The sequence below is a fragment of the Apium graveolens genome, chromosome 3 (assembly GCF_009905375.1).
Source record: "Apium graveolens cultivar Ventura chromosome 3, ASM990537v1, whole genome shotgun sequence".
NCBI classification, from domain to species: Eukaryota; Viridiplantae; Streptophyta; class Magnoliopsida; order Apiales; family Apiaceae; genus Apium; species Apium graveolens.
The window spans coordinates 295913070-295931103 of record NC_133649.1 but is presented as its reverse complement, the minus strand read 5'-3'; the positions used below and the strand labels follow the sequence as shown (position 1 = coordinate 295931103).

The window sequence follows — 18034 nt, the reverse complement described above, 5'->3', positions numbered from 1 at the left end:
GTGTACGTAACTTATTGTATATGATTCGACATGCGTATGAACCACCGTCCTTCAAATTTAAGTGAGTATAATAGAAGTTCGAGTGTAAAAAACAAAAGAAGTTTCGAGTGTAATCGAGAAAGTTAGAAGACGACACAGAGTGATGGCGATGAGCAACTTTTAAAAATGTATTATTGAAGAGGGCATCTGTTTAGTTACAGATATGATGTCACCTGTCACAGCACAGCAGACGAAGAGATAATCTGATGATCACAAATATATAAAATAAAATATTCATGGATCATATTCATATATCTACGGGGTGTATTCAATAATGATTTTGATGGAGGTTTCCAATATTGATCATAAGGAAGGTCAAGATTTCGACTTCCGACGTGTGTATAATAAGTTATCTACAAAAAAACTAGTGATACACATTCTCTCTTTAATTTGGCCATTGTACCGCCGTAATAAAAATCACCATGATGTCAAAACTGAGGAGTTCAACTTCCGATGTGTGTATAATAAGTTATCTAAAAAAAACTAGTGATACACATTCTCTCTTTAATTTGGCCATTGTACCGCCGTAATAAAAATCACCATGTCAAAACTGAGGAGTTCGATTTCCGACGTGTGTATAATAAATTGTCGACAAAAAAACTAGTGATACACATTATCTCTTAAATTGGCCATTGTACCCGTAATAAGAATCACCATATCAAAACTGACGGGGAAGAAAAAACATTATATATTTCAATGTCAGACTGATCATTTATCAATGGCAATCTTAAATTTAGATCTAAATTCTTGCAGTATACTGAACGTTTAATAGCATGATCACATTTCCCCAGCATTATCATAGAAATAAGGTTTAAAGAAAAAGTAGACTCATGTCCTGCATGGGCTCCCATCACTTCAAACTTGTACAACAATGTGCAACTATAATTCATTACACAAGTTAAAAATAATTCGCCACAGATACCTACAAACCCAGTCCGACTGTACGTCCATCTCTTCGACGTAGTCCAGCGGTATATTGCTTTTCCAAATCCAGCTGCAATTGATTCTGCTTGTCTGTATGGACCACACTTCCTTCTTGCTGGTTCGGTTTCTGTTCCGCTTTGAGCTCTCCCTTTACACCCTACAATCCGCCATAGGTACCAATGTAACCTCAGACTCTAAAAGTGTGTTAGTAGGACGGAAAAAATGACAAAGTATGAGAAAGCACTATCTGCTGATCCATAATACTAAGAAGCAATATACTAATTATCACTTGTATTCCTGATTCTAGAATCAATAAAATAATAGACTACATTGCTTACCATGAGTTTGTTGAATTTCTCTTGCCGTTCGCGATCCAAGAACTGGGATGAATCCCATCGTTGGGTGACCTGCGAGTATTCGGAGGATATTGTGCAAAGCATACAAACAAGAATACACATGATAAATAACTTGAAACATCTGAAATGTAACAATTATTTTACATTTCAGAAGATTGAAGATTTTTTACACTAGACAATTATTTTGGTGATTGTAGTTAAACCAAGACTTTGAATCTAATACCAGTCGATCTCGCTGCTTATATAGAAAGGGAGGGGGCCAGCAAAGAGATGAAAATTTCAAATAAAACAATAAGAAATTACCTCTTCAACGGTTGTGCTCTTCTTACTTCCCCATAACATCTTTTTCTTCTGGTCCGTGGTCAGGCCCCCCGTTGCAGCTAGATTCTTGTTAACTAAAGAGAGTTCAACCACAGATAAAAAAGTCAGTAGTCTATATATGTAATGAAGTCCCTACTAAAAAATCAAAGCAACGTTGCTTTGTCTGGATCATTGGAACTTATCGACGCTACAAGAAACATTAACATTCATTCGTACGGAGAAGCATAAGTGGAGCAATAAAAAAATAAAACAATAGTACTAGCTAATACACAAAAATATCTGAATTAAACTAAAATTCAAATTAAACTAATTAGCTCTAAAACTGAACTATGAGTCCATGACAACACTAGTTACTTTCATCCACAATTATGAGATAGAACTCTTAACATACAAGAGCTACTTACCTAGTTCAGCAGCCTTCATTGCAGCAACTTTAGCAGCATCTATATCAGAATCTTTCAAAACCCCCTGATCTGGAATAACTTTACCAACATACGTCTGAGCTTGCTGTGAAGTAAAATGCTCCTTTTCATTTCCTACAGTTGCAAGTTTAAAAAAAGTTTACCTAAATTAAGCATGAATAAGCATATTAGAGATATAGCTTCACATCATAAGCAGTATATAATATCCAAAGATAGTTATCCAAAACAAAAAAATTTAAGATTCAGATGCTGCTAAAAGAAGGATCAAGAATGAGTGCATAAAACACAGGACCATACCATGTTTTCCTTGGTCCTTGCTTCCATCAAAGCTGTTTAGCTTCAGTTTCTTTTCATGACTTCCGCTGCTAAAAGAAGTTCTACGTTCAGACCTCTCTGCCACTTCCCTCTTTTCGTGCTTAGAGTGCCTCTGGCGATCTGATTCTTTATTTTCACCTCCGGAAGCCCCTGAACTATCCCTTCGTGAAGTTGAATTGTGGCGTCTTTCAAAGTCCTGTTTATCATCACGTTCATGTTTCGTTCCTCTATGTTTATCAAGCTCTCCGTACTTCACTCCACTGTTTAAGTTGGTCTGCCTATCACCAGAACCAACTCTGTCAGGTGATGATCCCCTATCTTTATTGTTCTGATACTCAACAGGTGAAGATCCTCCATATCTATCCCTGCTTCTGTAGCCAGAAATATCAGTTCTTCCACGGGTGTACTTGTCAGAACTATGCCTATCATCTCTTGATCTGTTCTGCTGACTATCTCGACTTGCATAATCAGAATGATTGCCAGCCCTCAAATCTCTGTTAGAACGGGAAGATGACCTCGGATATTTTCTCTCATCTTCATCCACACATTTTTCACGTTTGTAGTCATCATATCGATGGTAACTATCTGTACTCCTTGAGGAATGTCGACCATAATGTTTATGAGAATCATTTGTACGACCATACTGACTCCTACCATACTCTCTTCCCGAGTCTCTTCTATCATCCTGTCTCCGACGATCATCAAAAGATTTTGCAGAATTTTCCTTGGCAACGACAGGGCTGGACTCACGTGCACCATTAGGACTTCCTGCATTTAGAGAAGAACTCACAAATTGGTTTCACAAACTGGTTCAAATAAACTCATCAACAAGATCATTCAAATTACCACAGGATAGCCTAAAACAATTTAAAAGTATTCTTAGAGATGCTCTCGAGCCTTGAGAAATTAAGCGACAAGTGGAAAACCATTTTTGCTCTCTATAAATCTAGAAACAAAAATTAGAAATACACTGAATCCTCAAAAAACATCAACAATTCAATTCTCATCGAGCCTAAAGGCTCCTCATCTGTAGGCACATAACATCTCTAATCTAAATCACCAATAATTTGAGTAATTTCCTCTTTGTTGAACTGAATTATAATAAATGCAGTTTGGTGGCTGTATTTTAGTATCAGCATTTTAGAGGCCTCAATTTATTAATTTAATGCAGTTAAGGAACTTTCATCAAATACAGAGTACGGTGATAGTTCAAACAAGGGCAATCTGGCCATTTTACTTATAAACACTAATTAGTTCACTAATTTATGGCAATCTCTTCTATCTTCTGCATTTTTTCCTTGTCAACATGCCTTTCCTTCATATAATCTTCAATTTTACCAGGTAACATAATCAAAACATGTAGACCATGACTAATTACCCATCAAACTATTTTTCCCCTTCAGTAGCCATTTGCTAAATAAACAACCCTCTTGAAAACCCACTCAATAATCCAAAATTCAGGATTTTAATGATGGAAAAGACGACTACAACTGAGAAAATTGTTTATTCTCGAGTTGGGTTTTGATGATGGAATGAAGAGATTATATTGTAGAAGAAAACAGGCTGCAATAGAGGTGATTGGGCGTGATACTGAGCGGAAAAAGCACACACCATGGCAGCGTTAAAGACCAAGGATTAGAAGTTGAAAAGGTGCTGATATGGTTGACACTTAACAGAGACTGATCTCGTCTCGTACTTGTAAGAATCATGAAGTATGAGGAAGATAACAATGATGGATAGATTGGACCATTAGAACAGAGGTATATCATGTAAGAACATATACGGGTCTTTCTTCTTTTACTATTCTTCTTTTGCTAATTAAGAATGTAGCTGGTTGTACTGCATAACAATGGTGGTTGCAATGAGAAGCAGGTTGAGGATGGCAAACAGGGAGAGGGTCAGTAAAATAAAGGGTACATCGACAATGTTTCAGAGAAGTTTCATGACCTTTTCCAACAATCAAGGTTCAGAATCCTTGTTCATTAAATGAAGGCTCAAATCGTCCAGTTTCATGATTCTTTGGTTGGCATTAACTTGTAGTTAGTGTGTGAGTGTGTGTGACAGATGATTTTGATAATTTATTAAAATTTACAGTGATAAAAAATAAAATTATCCATGTACGAATTGACATAGTTAAGCGTATTCCACGGAAGTCTATAAATAGCTCTAATATAATAAAGTAGAGGCCATCAAAGTTCCAAATCCAAAAACAGCCATCAAAACGAAATATATTATATTCCAGGACAAAAAGTGCATTTTACTCCCACTAATTTAACTGAAACAAACACAGTCTTAGTAAAAAAGATTTCTCTAAGCAAATTCTACTGCTCTGAGAATAAGCGCATTGAAGTCTACCTTCAACAGAAGAAGCATAGATATAAAGTTAAATACACACAGTAGCATAGTAGAAAGTAATAGCAACATAATAAAACTGAACAATTGGTCTAAAATACAGTGTAAGAGCATGTGAATAACCAGTTGACAGAAAGTTTCACATTCAAGATATCTAGATAGCCGAGTGCAAGTCCACCTCTTATTTATCTTGTTGAAAAATATGTCAAATTCATCAAATCAACATACCAGGTATACTATTCAAACACAGATTATTAACTTCAAAATATTCTGACCTTAAGATTGTTGACCTATGCATGTACACACAAGACCCGTTAAAATTCAGGAACAGATTGCTAAAATTTAATTAGGACACGTATGGTGTGTATGGATATACGTAATACTTCGACACTATCAACAAAATTCTTTCTACTGCTTGCAGATCTCGTGCTTTATTCTCACATGACATTTAACCTGTTCTAATACCAAGCCTGCTCCTAGATGTGATTTTGAAATGCAATCTCAATGTTTGCATAAAGTACATACCATCAGAAGCCATATATTTCTTAAGGGAAGTCTAAACTAAAACTGTTTACATGCACACATACACATACATATATATGTGATGCATCAGTAATCTAAACAAAGTTTGAGGACAATAACAAATTTTCACAATTTCATCAACGCCCTTGAAAACATATTATCAGGTTCTATTAAATCTTAAGCATAGATAATGTTCGTCAAAACTATAAAAATGTAATATGCATGAAAGAACTAACCGTCAGAAGATGACCCGTCAACTGGAGACCTACGCCTATACTTCCGATTAACTACATCATTAGAGGGCTTACGGAATGCAGCCTTTGCAGAGTCACTGTCTGCCGGAGAAGATGGCAAGTTTGAGTCCATATATCTAACACCTGGAATCACCAAACTCAATATGGCAATCATAGAGGATACAAAACTCAAAAAAATTGGCAGAGATTTGATGTACCATTAAAGAGGATTAAAAAGACCAACTCAAATCAAGTACAATAAAAATTATAACTTTACAATGGGCTTGAACTTTAAACGGTAAATCAAATAGAGGTTTTCAGTAAAAATGCGGTTGATAGAAAATGGCTAAAAAAACCCCAAATTCAATGACAAACAGAACTAAAACTGGTGTACCGATCACAATCCATTGGCTCCACTATTCTCGACTTCTGAATACTCATTCGAGCAAAGAAGACTACAAGATCATTTTACCCAATACACGAGCAGCTGACTAAGCTGACCCGACAAAATTCTCACTAAAATATTCGTAACGCAATAACTTATCTAGAGACTACAAATTTCAGTGCTGAAACAAAAAATCCATTTTAAACAGCAGTCGAGTCAATGAATTAGAACCATAAACCGCAAGGTTCCGCGAGAAATTAATCTCGAAGGAGTGACAATTTACGGTATTTATACACACATCAGATAACAATAAAAACCATAACAAGTTACCAATATCAATCATATACAACAAATCAATTTTAACGACAAAAAAAGTGGATAATATATACACAATCACAAATAAATACAACAATGTTAACACTATTTAGAAGCTATAAAATAAACAAAAACAAACAAACCATGAAATTATGAGAATAAAATGTCGAAATTAATTAACATAAGAGGCCGCAATTTAAATAAATAAGTTTTAAAATTTCGATTCGAAAATATAAATTTATGAGAATTGGATTAATTAGAGACGAACCTGGTGAAAAATCGATGTGAATTTGATTTCTAGGGTTACGAACTGATCAGCGTTCTTTTGATTTGGGGGTGGATTGGATAGATATTTTATTTATTTAATTGTGTTTTTTACTTGTGCTTTAAAATGAAGCAAGTGTTGTTTGTGGGTTGGGTATTTATTGGGCTCTGGCCCATTCTTATATCGGATATCGGTTCTGTTATGATTTTTTTCGATTTTGTCGATTTCGGTTTTTTTGGGACGGTTTTCGTTTTTTCGGCTCGGTTTCGGTTTTTTGATTTTAATTTACTCACTCCCCTACTCACTCCTACTTTTCACAAGTTAATTATAAGTTAATTATAGAAGAAGGATTGTGAGATTAAATTGTTGAAGATCATTTAAAAAGTTTAATCTTGAAATATTACTACTTTTTTTAATTTTTAACTAACAATTAAAAATTTAATAACAAAATATTGTAATCGGAACTTTTAACAATTTAACTAGCGAAGATAGTCATATGTTGATGTAAATTGATTTTTATATTGTGTTTTTGTATCATGTACGAAATTGCCGAGTCTAATTACGAGTTTTAGCATTCCTCAACCATTTTCTACCTGTATTAGGAGATATTCTATTCTAAATTTGTTTCGTCTCCTTTGTGCAAACAGTCATATCAGATTATAAACCAAATTTTACACCATATCCTCAGTTCGCAAGCCTATATTCCTTTAATTTAAAAATATCCTGTTTAAACTTTTAGCATACAACAATCACTGAACTCTGGTCACTGTGCTTATTAAGCGAAGCTACTTGACTATAGCATATGTTGCCCCCATTAACAACAAAAACCAAGGTCCGCGGTATTCTTCCACATCTCCTAAGCTTCGGTTCTCTTTGTTTTACTTCACTCCGGGGGTAACTTTCGGGGTATCTTGTGGATCTATAATCCTCATTCGCGTGGCCTTGCAACCCAGAGGGAACTTAGGGCTCGAAGCCGAGAAAAATAGTCATGTATTGCAAGCAAGGCTCGGGCAGATTGTCGCGTCGTCAGTATGCGGTGCATTTGTTGTAAAGTTTGTTGCCGCAAGTTATCAGCCTGGTAAGAGTAAGAAACAACAAGCATCATTGACAAAATCAGAAAGTAGGTACATATCGTGTAAAGCTGCCGGTGCAAGCTGGACAGAATCGTTGTAAGTTATGTTGAACATACCAAATAATTATCTATTTAAATACCAAAGTGGTCATTTAACTGAATGCCATATATCACTTTAATCATCAAACTTAACAGGGAATCATTTGACTCCCTAAAGTATAATAAATATCAAAAGATACCTCTTAATATGTGCTTAAGAACTAAAAATAATTCAGGATTTAAAAAAATGAAAACATAAAAATAATTCAGATTAAATCACTTAAATTAGAGGAATCTATAACACGGATAGTGTTATTCCAAGGACCACAAGTGCATGCATTATGAGACCGTTGATAAAACAAGGAAGCAATAATTTATCATAATTCATTAATCTAATGTTTTGCATCAAATCATGAACCTGAAAATTAGAGACAGATTATAATCAAGTAAAGCAAAGAATTGTACCTGGCGAAGAAAACTTTCTAGAGTCCCCAACTTTCCCATGGCCATTGCCATCTGGCCCATATAGTTTGCAACATTCCCAGAGGAACCTCCTGTGCTTGAGGAACCATCGGCTAAAGTCTCGGACAGGGATTGCTGCAAGGCATCCATTCCTTGTGAGAGAGCATCTTCTGCCTGATGTGATGATTGCTGCAAGTTATATATACCTGCCAGCTGTTGCTCAGTTAAAGGCTCCAACTGAGTTGTAAGAAGCTGCACCAGAACCAATTTTAGTGAAGACAAAACGAGGATATTCAAATAAAATAACATGGAATACAGTCCCGGGAATATTAGCAAGATCACTTGTATTTTCAAACTAGGATTAACCCCCATAAATATTAACTAATCTAAAGAAACTTTAATTTGTTAATAAAAAAATATTTACACTTATACTATAGCCATTAAGGCATTTTATGCAAGTTCATCATCAAACAAATTTATTTGAAAAAAAAAATGCTGTATGATCTACTTATCAAAGAACTACTCCCTCCATCCCTCTTTAGTTATCACATCCTTTTTAGCGGTCAAATTGACCAATTTTTGACCAAAGATTAAACATTACTCGTATATTATCTCAAAGAAATTATGCATATTATATATATTATTGTGTAATAAAATAAATTTCTATTTTTTAAAGAAAAGAAAAAACAAAACCCCTTGTGTGATAAGGGATAACCTCTTAAAAGTGATAATTATTACCAGTGGTAAGTGGTACCCAGCCTAAGATGCATTAATGGGAGGGTTAAAATAATAAAAACAATAATCTTGTACCATCTATTGATCATAAATCATGGATTACACCCTGCTCGAGTTTTAACTCGCAAGTTGCAACTACGGGATTGTGTCAGCGTTAATGTGGATATCTACCTTGTGATTCAAAGAAAATAGCAAGGATAGAACTTAAAACCTAACCTTCAAAATTTCAGATGAGCGAAAACCACCAATCCACATAAAACAGCGCTCTGCAGGTGTTTTCCACATTCCCGATAAAATATGGAAGACGTCAGTTTTTGCTGCAGCACCTTTAAGCTTAAAAACCTCATCAAAATGTGCAGTGACATTTCCCACAACCGTTTGAAGTTCAGTGTCGCTTGCATGTGAACTTACAGCAGCCCTCAGCTCATTTATCTGTCGATTTTGCTCTTCCATCCATCGTGCATATTCAACATCAAATGCCAGGGCCCCTGCATAGCAAAACAATGAATTAAAGAAGCACAAGACCAATCAGTCAAAAGTTTTGCAAGGAGATCAGATACACAAACAGGAGAGAAATGTATCCTAGATCAGGGGAAAAAAGAAAGATAACATAAAGTTGATGTATGCATCTTATTGTACCTGTCGCATGGGAGTGATCTCCAGCAGAAGAAGTACCCTACAATCGAAGAAGAAATACATAATCAGCCTCTATATGCATTGCAATTAATATCTTAGTCTTAAATTATAATAAAATACAATGATTAAGTAGTGCCAGACGATGGCAAAGGTACTCCTAGCGCTAGAAGAGAACATGAGTTTGATTATCACCTGCCTCGCTAAGCTTCATAAAATGTCAGATATTCAAGAAGAAAAAAATCACATGGGGGGAGGAAAACACCTGTGGGCGTGCTTGTTGGACCTCTTGTTCAAGTTGGGTCAACTTTAACCGACTACTCTCCAGCTGTTGTACATAGGCCTGCCAAAGAAGCATATAAATAAAAAATTTGAAGTGAAATTGTCAGAGGCATGTTCCTGTATTCCGCATTGAACCTAATCCGTGTTCTCATAGCTCTCATACAACATAGAAGAAACCAGGATACAGGCATGAAATAGCTAGGTTCACATAAAAAAACATACTTTTTTCCTCAATCGGCTTTTTCTGGCAGCTTCACGATTTTGAGCAAGTCTGCGAAGAGTCTGAAATTGTAGTAAAGAGCAAGTTAGCATCAGTTTAGTACCTTTATTTCATATCTAATATTATAATCATATAACCTTCTGATCCAAAGATCTTTCTTTTGATCTGTCGCTGGAATCGGAAAACACTACCATAGCACGAGATTGATCCCTGTCAAACTGTATATAGGAGAACAAAAAAAAAGTCAGTAGATTTTTCCAATGTATAAAATAACTCGGTCAGGTCCTAACAAAATATAAGAAACCCCCACCATAACTATCTCTGTTTTTTCAGGTAGTGGGTGTAAAAGAAGGTTACATTTAAATCTGAATACCGAATACAGCACTAGAACACTACGAGTGAAAGAACATATAGTTAAAATGAGCACGTATATAAGATTTGTTATGATATATCACCCTTTGACTTTTATCTTCTGGATCCACATCTGTTGAGGTGTCGGTCCTGGGACTTCTATCTGCCATATTTGATTCTCCCCAGTTTTCATGCTGAGAAGCAAACATAGAAACAGGATGTGCAAAACCTTTTGCAGCCGTAAATCCTGAAAACTAGAGATTGAAAAATATTAAGTGCCTCGTATGATTAATAATATCAAAAGTAAATAGTTCATAACAATAATTACAATGGCATGTGACTGCACCTTACCAAATTCCCTAATACGGAAGTTCAAGGCCACCGCTGAGGCTGCTACACTTTGGAGTTCTAAAGGTGGATCTAAAATACAGTCAATATCAAGAAGTAAGAAGAAGATGAAAGATAGATATAATAAATTATTAAAATAAAAGAAAACCTTGAACTTACATCTGGCAAGAAAAAAAGGTAGCAGTACCTATCATGAATAAAAGGAGTGTGGAGAAGTAAAAGGGCAAGGAACCATGTTAAATGACATCGGTGCCATGGTAGAAAACAGAAAATATGGCAACACATCAATGTTGAATTTGTTTAACAGGAGTGACATCGAAAAATATGATATGATTGTAAAAAATCTATAAAACGATTCATTGTTTCTTAAATAATCTTACTTGTGAATGGAACGGAATGAACTCAAGTTCAAAATTGTGAAATTGAAAGGAAATAAATAAATTCTATGATCAAGTGTCAAAAAAGATTATGTTTCATTCCATTCCCACCAATCAAGCAACAAAAGAGTGTATTGTACTGTCTGACCTTTTGCATAGCTAACCTATACATTTTCCTGATATTGCTTATTTGCTTCAACTATTTGGTAACTTACTCTTATATTGATATCATGATGATGTCCCGTTTAAAAATATCTTACCCTAATTTTTGTGAAGGCTTCTATGAATGATCACTCAAGTTTTCTGATATTAAAGGAAACTGCTTTTATTTGGTGAGGTACTCAAACAATTTCTCCTTTCTTAAAAAATAACAAAATCTGTAGTTTTCCGAAATCTGAGATGCCAGTCTTGCTGTGCAACGGGGAAAATTTCTTGAAGTGGGCTACTTTTCTGTGCTTGAGGTAAAAAAAATTATATATCGTTGATCTTTAATAGGTTTTAAGGTATGCACTGTAAAGTAACAGACCTACTCCCAAAGAACACCAACTCTGATGTTTTCTTTACCTATTATGGTTCGCAGTGATCAAGGCTTAATGATCACGTAGCTAATGCCAAAAGGGCAAAGTCACGCGTAAAATAAGCAATGGAAAGGTAGAAAGCAAAATTAATATGCACAAGAAAATGTTGCTGACTTATATAAACTGGCATGGTTATGTGTGTAGCTGCGTTGTAGAAGACATCTGTAAGGTTCATATAATAAGCTTCACATGATTCATTGCTGAAGGCATGATGTGACATGTTCCATAAAGGTACACTTCATCCCCAATAAATTATACTAATTACTAATGTATGTATATATCCATAATTTTGCTGTGATTGTTCTACTAAAGTATGTCATCACCTTTGTTCCTCTAATTAAACACATTTCATTCTAATAAAACCAAGGTTGTGTCCACTTGAAGTAAATGGAATGAAATATTGTGAATATAATGTAAGGAGAAAGAAAGGATGTAGGGTAGAAAAGTGAACAAACATTAGAGAGTAAAATTTTATATGATGAAGATTGTAGGGAAAATGAGGAAGAAGGCGAATAAAACATTCCTTCCACAAAAGTTGGGTTAGAGTGTTAATTTGAAGTAATTTAAAGTGCTTGAATGGGGAGAAGGTCGTGATTAAAATTATAAACATTCTCCTAAAATAAGAGTATAAATCTTGTTCCATTCTCCACAATTTCATTCCATATAAATAAGTGAACACAGCCTAACTGTCATGAGGGCTATCCTATGAATCACAATACAACCAAGGACTACGATCACCAAAATGTATTGATCCTTGAACATGCAAAATATACAGTAACCAAATTTTATTATCAGATCTTGAGCTGTTTTACATTAGACGAGAGGAAGACATATTTTATAATAAATAAAGCCATAAACATGAGTCAAGTCACACACGATGGACAAAAGTAAAAACAAAACTGAATAAAATATATACACTTACACATGCTCACAAAAGACATCGGTTTCAATTATTAGATACATGGCCCGAACAATTATACTATCTTATATGGTATTTTATGGTCCTCTTTTACATGCCCCGAATTTGCTATTTTTGTCTTTTGATGCCTTCGTGTTACTTTGACATAACATAACCCAACTTATGTTAATAGATTTTCTTTTGATACTGTCTTTAATGTATCGATTACCCCTTCTGCCCTTCACATGTAGTTGTCTCAGCTTTTGCATCAGGTCTTGTGAAGTTTCTAAAGGCCTTATATAAGTTGTGAGTTTATAGCTAGGAGTTGCTCCTCTTTTCTATATTTTGTTGCTACTAATCATTTCCTTTACACAGAGGACCTTTTGTCCTTTTTCCTTGTATTTTTTGACTATCAGTAAGTTGTGACAGCTGCAATTTGACACACACCTTACTATTTCCATTAACCTCCCTGCTTCATCTATCATCTTATTTTTCTGATAAGATCAGATTCATCATTATGCCTTCATGGAACTGCTTGCTTTCTACCTCTGTGTCTGTTTATTATTACCAACTAGCATCAAGCTTTATGGTTTTACGATAATAAACTATCTGTCAGAAAACCTGAAGATTAAAACCAAGGGCCAGTCCTTCTGTTGGGCTTTACCATATACGTCGTGAAAGAGGCAGGGTGCTGATTAATTGTGTCATGGGATTCCTAACCCTACAAGTTAGCTTTTGGATTTAAGATAGGCCAGAAGGACCCAACAATTTCAATTTCCAGGTGGGGCTCCCAGTGGGAAGCTTTTGGGGTTGCGAAGGTGCAATAGCACCTAACAACTTCGACCATATATCTTATAGTGAAGGACTTGCCTAATAGTATGCACTTTCCCACTATCAATAGAATCTTTTTATGCAAACCTAAATCTAAATGCACGAAATATGGCTTCAAGAAAGAGAAATCAACTAAAAACACCGATTCAACTCTATAATTTGGGAAAAATGAAAAACAAAGACTTAAATTAAGAAACACATGTAATATTCGTTAAATGAGAACAAAGTTAAAAAGGGTTCTGACTACGTGAATCGAAATCCATATTTCATAATTTTGTCATTCATTCATCCAGATCCAGTACATACCCACCCGTTCGATATTTATTACTCATTCACCCAGTACATACCCACCCGTTCGATAATCATTACTCATTCATCCTTCCTCGATTTTTCACAAGCTCACCGTACAAAATTTGTTCGCTCATCATTCTCTCCCAGTCTCCTACCCTCAACTCTGTTCACAGTTTCACATTTTTTCCACTTATACCTCAGTCATGACTCATGACTCATTCTTTCCAACTAAACCGGACAACAAAATTTTCGCAAAGCTTCACTATTTCACTACTCATAAATCACCTTAACATTCACTATACAAAAAGTCAAAAAAAAATCCTAAACCACATAACAGAACCAACCCACAAGAATTCGCCAATAAGTACAACAAACCTAACTCTAATCACACATCAAAACCAAAAAGTCACCTTTTACAGCACAAAAAAACTACTTTACATACAGTTACAACCCAACATAAGTAAATATACAGAACTAATCAGATTCAACAAGTCTGTATATTACATCAGCAATTGAGTCATGACTCATGAGCATAGTACCTTGGGAAAATTATAAGCTTTTGCGTCGACTTGAGACTTGTGAGATTTGACCAAAAAACAAGAAGATCTACTGCAATTCTTTTAACTTTTTGAGTTCTGAAGAAATAATTTTTAATAAGTGGAGTGTTTTTATAATTTATGAGTTTTTTTCGTTTTCTTTGAACGGAAGTACAATATATTACATAATTGAAAATATAAAAAGTAAAGAGGGGGTTGGGAGAGATGAGATGCGTGACGTTTTGGTTTCTTCTGGTCTAATCTAATCCTTTCGTCATTCTTTCTTTTGCCGAAACTTCAGTCGGATTTTCATTTCATTTCGGGTACGACCGGTCCTGAATCATAAGGTTTTTTGAGTTTTGTACCTAAACAAAATACTGTAATCAAGCTTCCTCGTCTATCGTCTTCTTTTTCTGATAAGATCAGATTCATCATTATGACTTCATGGAACTGTTCGCTTTCTACCTCTGTGTATTATCACCCAACTAGAATCAAGCTTCATTGTTTTACGATACTAAACTATCTGTCGGCACACCTGAATATTGAAGTCTAGGGCCATTAGTTCTGTTGGGCTATCTCATATACATCGTGAAAGAGGCAGGACGCTGATTAATTGCGTAATTGGATTCCTAACCCTACGAGCTAACTTTTGGATTTGAGATAGGCAGAAGCACCCAACAGTTTTATTAAAGCTCAGGTTTACTACAAATTCCTAGTGGGGCTCCCAGTGGTGAGCTTTGGGGTTGAGAAGGTCCACAGCACCCAACAACTTCAACCATTTATCTTCAAGGTGAAGGACTCGCCGAACTGTTTCCACTTTCCGACTATCAATAAAATCTTTTTATGTGATCCTAAATGCTAGAAACATTGTTTTAAACAAGAAAGAGCATCAACTAACACCGGTTCAACTATCCCGTTTCGTAATTTTAAGTCGTTCATTCATCCACTCCATCACCACCTGTTTAAAAATAATTACTCATTTATCCTTCCCCCATTTCTTCTCAAGCTCAGCCTACAAAATTTACACTCTACGCTCCCTTTGATCTTCCCTCATACATAATTCTCCCACCTAAAATCTGTCCACAATTTCACATTTATCCACCTTATACCTCAGCCATTCATTTCAACCAACCCGAAAAACACAACTTTTCGCAACCATATAGCACCCTAAAATTCACTAAACAAAAACACTCCTAAACCACATAACAAAACCAACCCAGATAAAAATACAACAAACCCAACTCAAATCACAAATCAAAACCACAAAACAGTCATTTTACAGCATAAAAATTACATCTTTACACACAATAACAACCCAACATAGAATTCAAAATAAGAAAAAATATAAATAACTAATCAGATTCAACATTTAAGTATATATAACAGCAATTGAGTCATGAAATGAGCATAGTACCTTAGGAAAGTTCTGAGCTTTTTGCGTTGACTTGAGACTTGTGGGGTTTGACCAGACAACAAGAAGATCTACTACTGCAATTCCTTTGATTTTTTGAGTTATTGAGAAATAAAATTCCACAAGTAGTTTATAATTTTTTTGAGTTTTTTTTCGAATTCTTTAAATGGGAAAAGGGAACATTACAGAACTGAAAAATAATAAAAAGTAAAGAGAGGGTTGGGGGGAGATGAGAGATGCGTGACGTTTTGGTTTCTTCTGGTCTCAACCTCATCCTTTCGAAAAAAATAATTCTGAAAATGTTTTGAAAAATCCGATTCGGAAAAAAACTTTTTCCTGTGAGTTTATGCGCACCTCTTTTTTTTTCTGAATCCGTTAAAAATTCGAAAAAAATCAGGTTAAAAAGTTATGATAAATAGTCGGGATTTAAAATCCTCAAATAAAGGTTCGGTTTCGGCTCGGATAAAATTCAAACTTTTCAAAAAACCTCGATAGGTATCTGATTTTTTATGTACAAAATTTTGAAATATTAAATAGTTTAATAAAATTTAATAGTTATAATGTACCGTTGTAGGTATAAAAATATATTTGATTAGTTGGCCGCGTGTGAGTATTAACAATCGTTTCAGTAAAAGACAGATAAATGATAACAGTTGGATATAATATAAATGAATATTTTTGGGGAAATGCTATTTCCAGAGTTGTTTTTTAATTTTCCAGAGCAAATGAAGCATGAAAAGACAATATTGGCCCCATGCATACACAATAACAGCAAAAGAAAAAAAATAATGTGAGGGATAATTGCGTCTTTTCATGCTTTTTCAGCTTTGGAAATAAAAAAATTGCTCTGAAAATAACATTTCCCTATTTTTTGTTGAGGTATATATAAGAGCAATGTTAGTACTCCTAAAAAATATTCAAAATTTTCCAAAAAGTAAGTCGTTAGTTTGTGATTCGTTAATTTTTCATCAATGTAAAGGACTTTACGTGTATTAATAAAAATCAAAATCCTGTCAATTAAAACATGTCATGTATATTTTGAAAGATAATTTGGGAGTATATATAATACCTTCATATGTCAAAATTCGAACCACGTCAATATACAACAGTATATTATATTATATATAATATTTACACTATTTATTTTCTAAACGATTCGTGAAGGTTTAATATTCAAGTTTTGTCAATAACATATAATAATGGATAATTAAATTTATATTATCGATTTTCAAGATAGCAGGGTCATGACTCTGAATAAAACGTAATATGGTTCGAGTTTCGGAAACAACATAATATTATAAAACATGTTAAAAATCGTATTTGGATCGTACGAGATGGAAGTTAGTATTAAATAAAAATAAAAAGTTTGATACAGTCCGATTTTCGTGCCTAAAATAGACCTAATATGTTAGATATGAATACAACACAGAGGGAGGTGAATGTGTTTTGGTTTAAATGTTTACTTTTTGATCGACTTTGGGTTTAACAATTGGTTGTTATCAATGATTTTGTAGAATAGATGTTAAACATAAATAACAATGCAAATATGTAGAACAAAGATCTTCAAAACTCACTTAATTTTATATTAAAAATCAAGCAGTGTTTTGCTACAAAATCTCTAAGTTCTTGGTTTAGAACTTAGCTTCTTTCTTGAGAGAGAATACAAAAAATTTGATCTCAATTGTTACTACTAACTAGAGAACCAGTGTTAACTTTATAACTCAGTTAACTGCTGGTTTACATAGTGGATAATAAACATGCTATTAGCTTTTCTAAACTGTCACTTGTCATTTCTATTTATAGAAAAGCAAATCTTCCATTTTTGGCTTAACATATCTTTAGCATCCCGTGTTTACTTTAATCTTCCTCTGTCAGTTAATCTTTACCATTAATCTTGCACATCCCTCAAGCTGCTTTTTGTAGACTTGTCAATTCAGCTGTGTGAATTATTTGTTGATTTACAACCTTGGATATTTAACTGTTCTGCAATTCTGTACTTAGAGAAATTTCTTCACTTCGAGATCTCCAATTAAGCTGTAGAGAACTCGATATCTCGGTAGGCATGTTGACTTGTCGATATCTCTGAAACTTCATTGTTGACTTGACTTATCGACAACTCTGAGTTCTCTAGTGAATTTTGGTTTATCGATAACTCAGAGTTCTCTAATGGACTTTGGCTTATCGATAACTCAGAGTTCTCTAATGAATGTATACTTGTCGATATCTCTGAGTTCTCGAATGGGTATCTGACTTATCGATATCTCCAATAGTATTTCCTGAGTTCTCGATAGACAATTCATGAGTTCTCGATAGGTCTTTCTGAGTTCTCGAATGACTTCTCTATAACACTAATTATGTGACTTATAGAGATCTTGACTTAGAATGTTTTTCACCAAACAGAATTATTCAACTCCAAGCTTCTTCATAATTCTTCTGAGGCATGAACTTCTTGATCTTCTTCCAGATAGAATTCTTAGGCTTGACACTGTTTAGGGAAAAATGCCCCAGTCTGCTCCATTTA

At 34.5% G+C, this 18034-nt stretch overlaps 2 protein-coding genes across 6 annotated transcripts; both read right to left on the bottom strand.

Moving 5' to 3' along the window:
* Positions 1-682: 682 nt before the first annotated feature.
* Positions 683-6585, bottom strand: LOC141713681 (uncharacterized). Of its 2 annotated transcripts, none has more exons than XM_074517200.1 (7): positions 6453-6585; positions 5488-5628; positions 2360-3145; positions 2045-2176; positions 1623-1714; positions 1302-1370; positions 683-1157 (listed from the first exon to the last, which is right to left on the bottom strand). In XM_074517200.1, the coding sequence occupies exons 2-7, from the start codon at positions 5615-5617 to the stop codon at positions 690-692; spliced, it is 1677 nt and encodes a 558-aa protein (XP_074373301.1). In that variant the 5' UTR covers positions 5618-5628; positions 6453-6585; the 3' UTR covers positions 683-689. The 2 variants fall into 2 exon arrangements, with proteins under 2 accessions (XP_074373301.1, XP_074373302.1); XM_074517201.1 differs by having other exon boundaries at positions 712-1120.
* Positions 6586-7083: 498 nt separating this feature from the next.
* Positions 7084-15744, bottom strand: LOC141713680 (TGACG-sequence-specific DNA-binding protein TGA-2.1-like). Of its 4 annotated transcripts, none has more exons than XM_074517197.1 (10): positions 15517-15744; positions 10590-10663; positions 10348-10497; positions 10030-10110; positions 9895-9954; positions 9656-9733; positions 9397-9433; positions 8974-9245; positions 8026-8274; positions 7084-7524 (listed from the first exon to the last, which is right to left on the bottom strand). In XM_074517197.1, exons 3-10 carry the CDS (start codon positions 10450-10452, stop codon positions 7378-7380), a joined length of 1029 nt encoding a protein of 342 aa, XP_074373298.1. In that variant the 5' UTR covers positions 10453-10497; positions 10590-10663; positions 15517-15744; the 3' UTR covers positions 7084-7377. The 4 variants fall into 4 exon arrangements, with proteins under 4 accessions (XP_074373298.1, XP_074373299.1, XP_074373300.1 ...); XM_074517198.1 differs by having other exon boundaries at positions 10348-10490; XM_074517199.1 differs by having other exon boundaries at positions 10348-10490; positions 10595-10663.
* Between the last annotated feature and the right edge of the window lie 2290 nt (positions 15745-18034).

Coding starts and splice junctions, on each gene's coding strand:
- LOC141713681 (XM_074517200.1), bottom strand. CDS start 5,617: ATGGACTCAAACTTGCCATCTTCTCCGGCAGACAGTGACTCTGCAAAG. Junction 2,177..2,359: donor CAAGGACCAAGGAAAACATG/GTATGGTCCTGT, acceptor TTGCAACTGTAG/GAAATGAAAAGGAGCATTTT. Junction 1,715..2,044: donor AATGAAGGCTGCTGAACTAG/GTAAGTAGCTCT, acceptor AACTCTCTTTAG/TTAACAAGAATCTAGCTGCA.
- LOC141713680 (XM_074517197.1), bottom strand. CDS start 10,452: ATGTTTGCTTCTCAGCATGAAAACTGGGGAGAATCAAATATGGCAGAT. Junction 9,246..9,396: donor AGATCACTCCCATGCGACAG/GTACAATAAGAT, acceptor TTTGCTATGCAG/GGGCCCTGGCATTTGATGTT. Junction 8,275..8,973: donor GCTCATCTGAAATTTTGAAG/GTTAGGTTTTAA, acceptor GTTCTGGTGCAG/CTTCTTACAACTCAGTTGGA.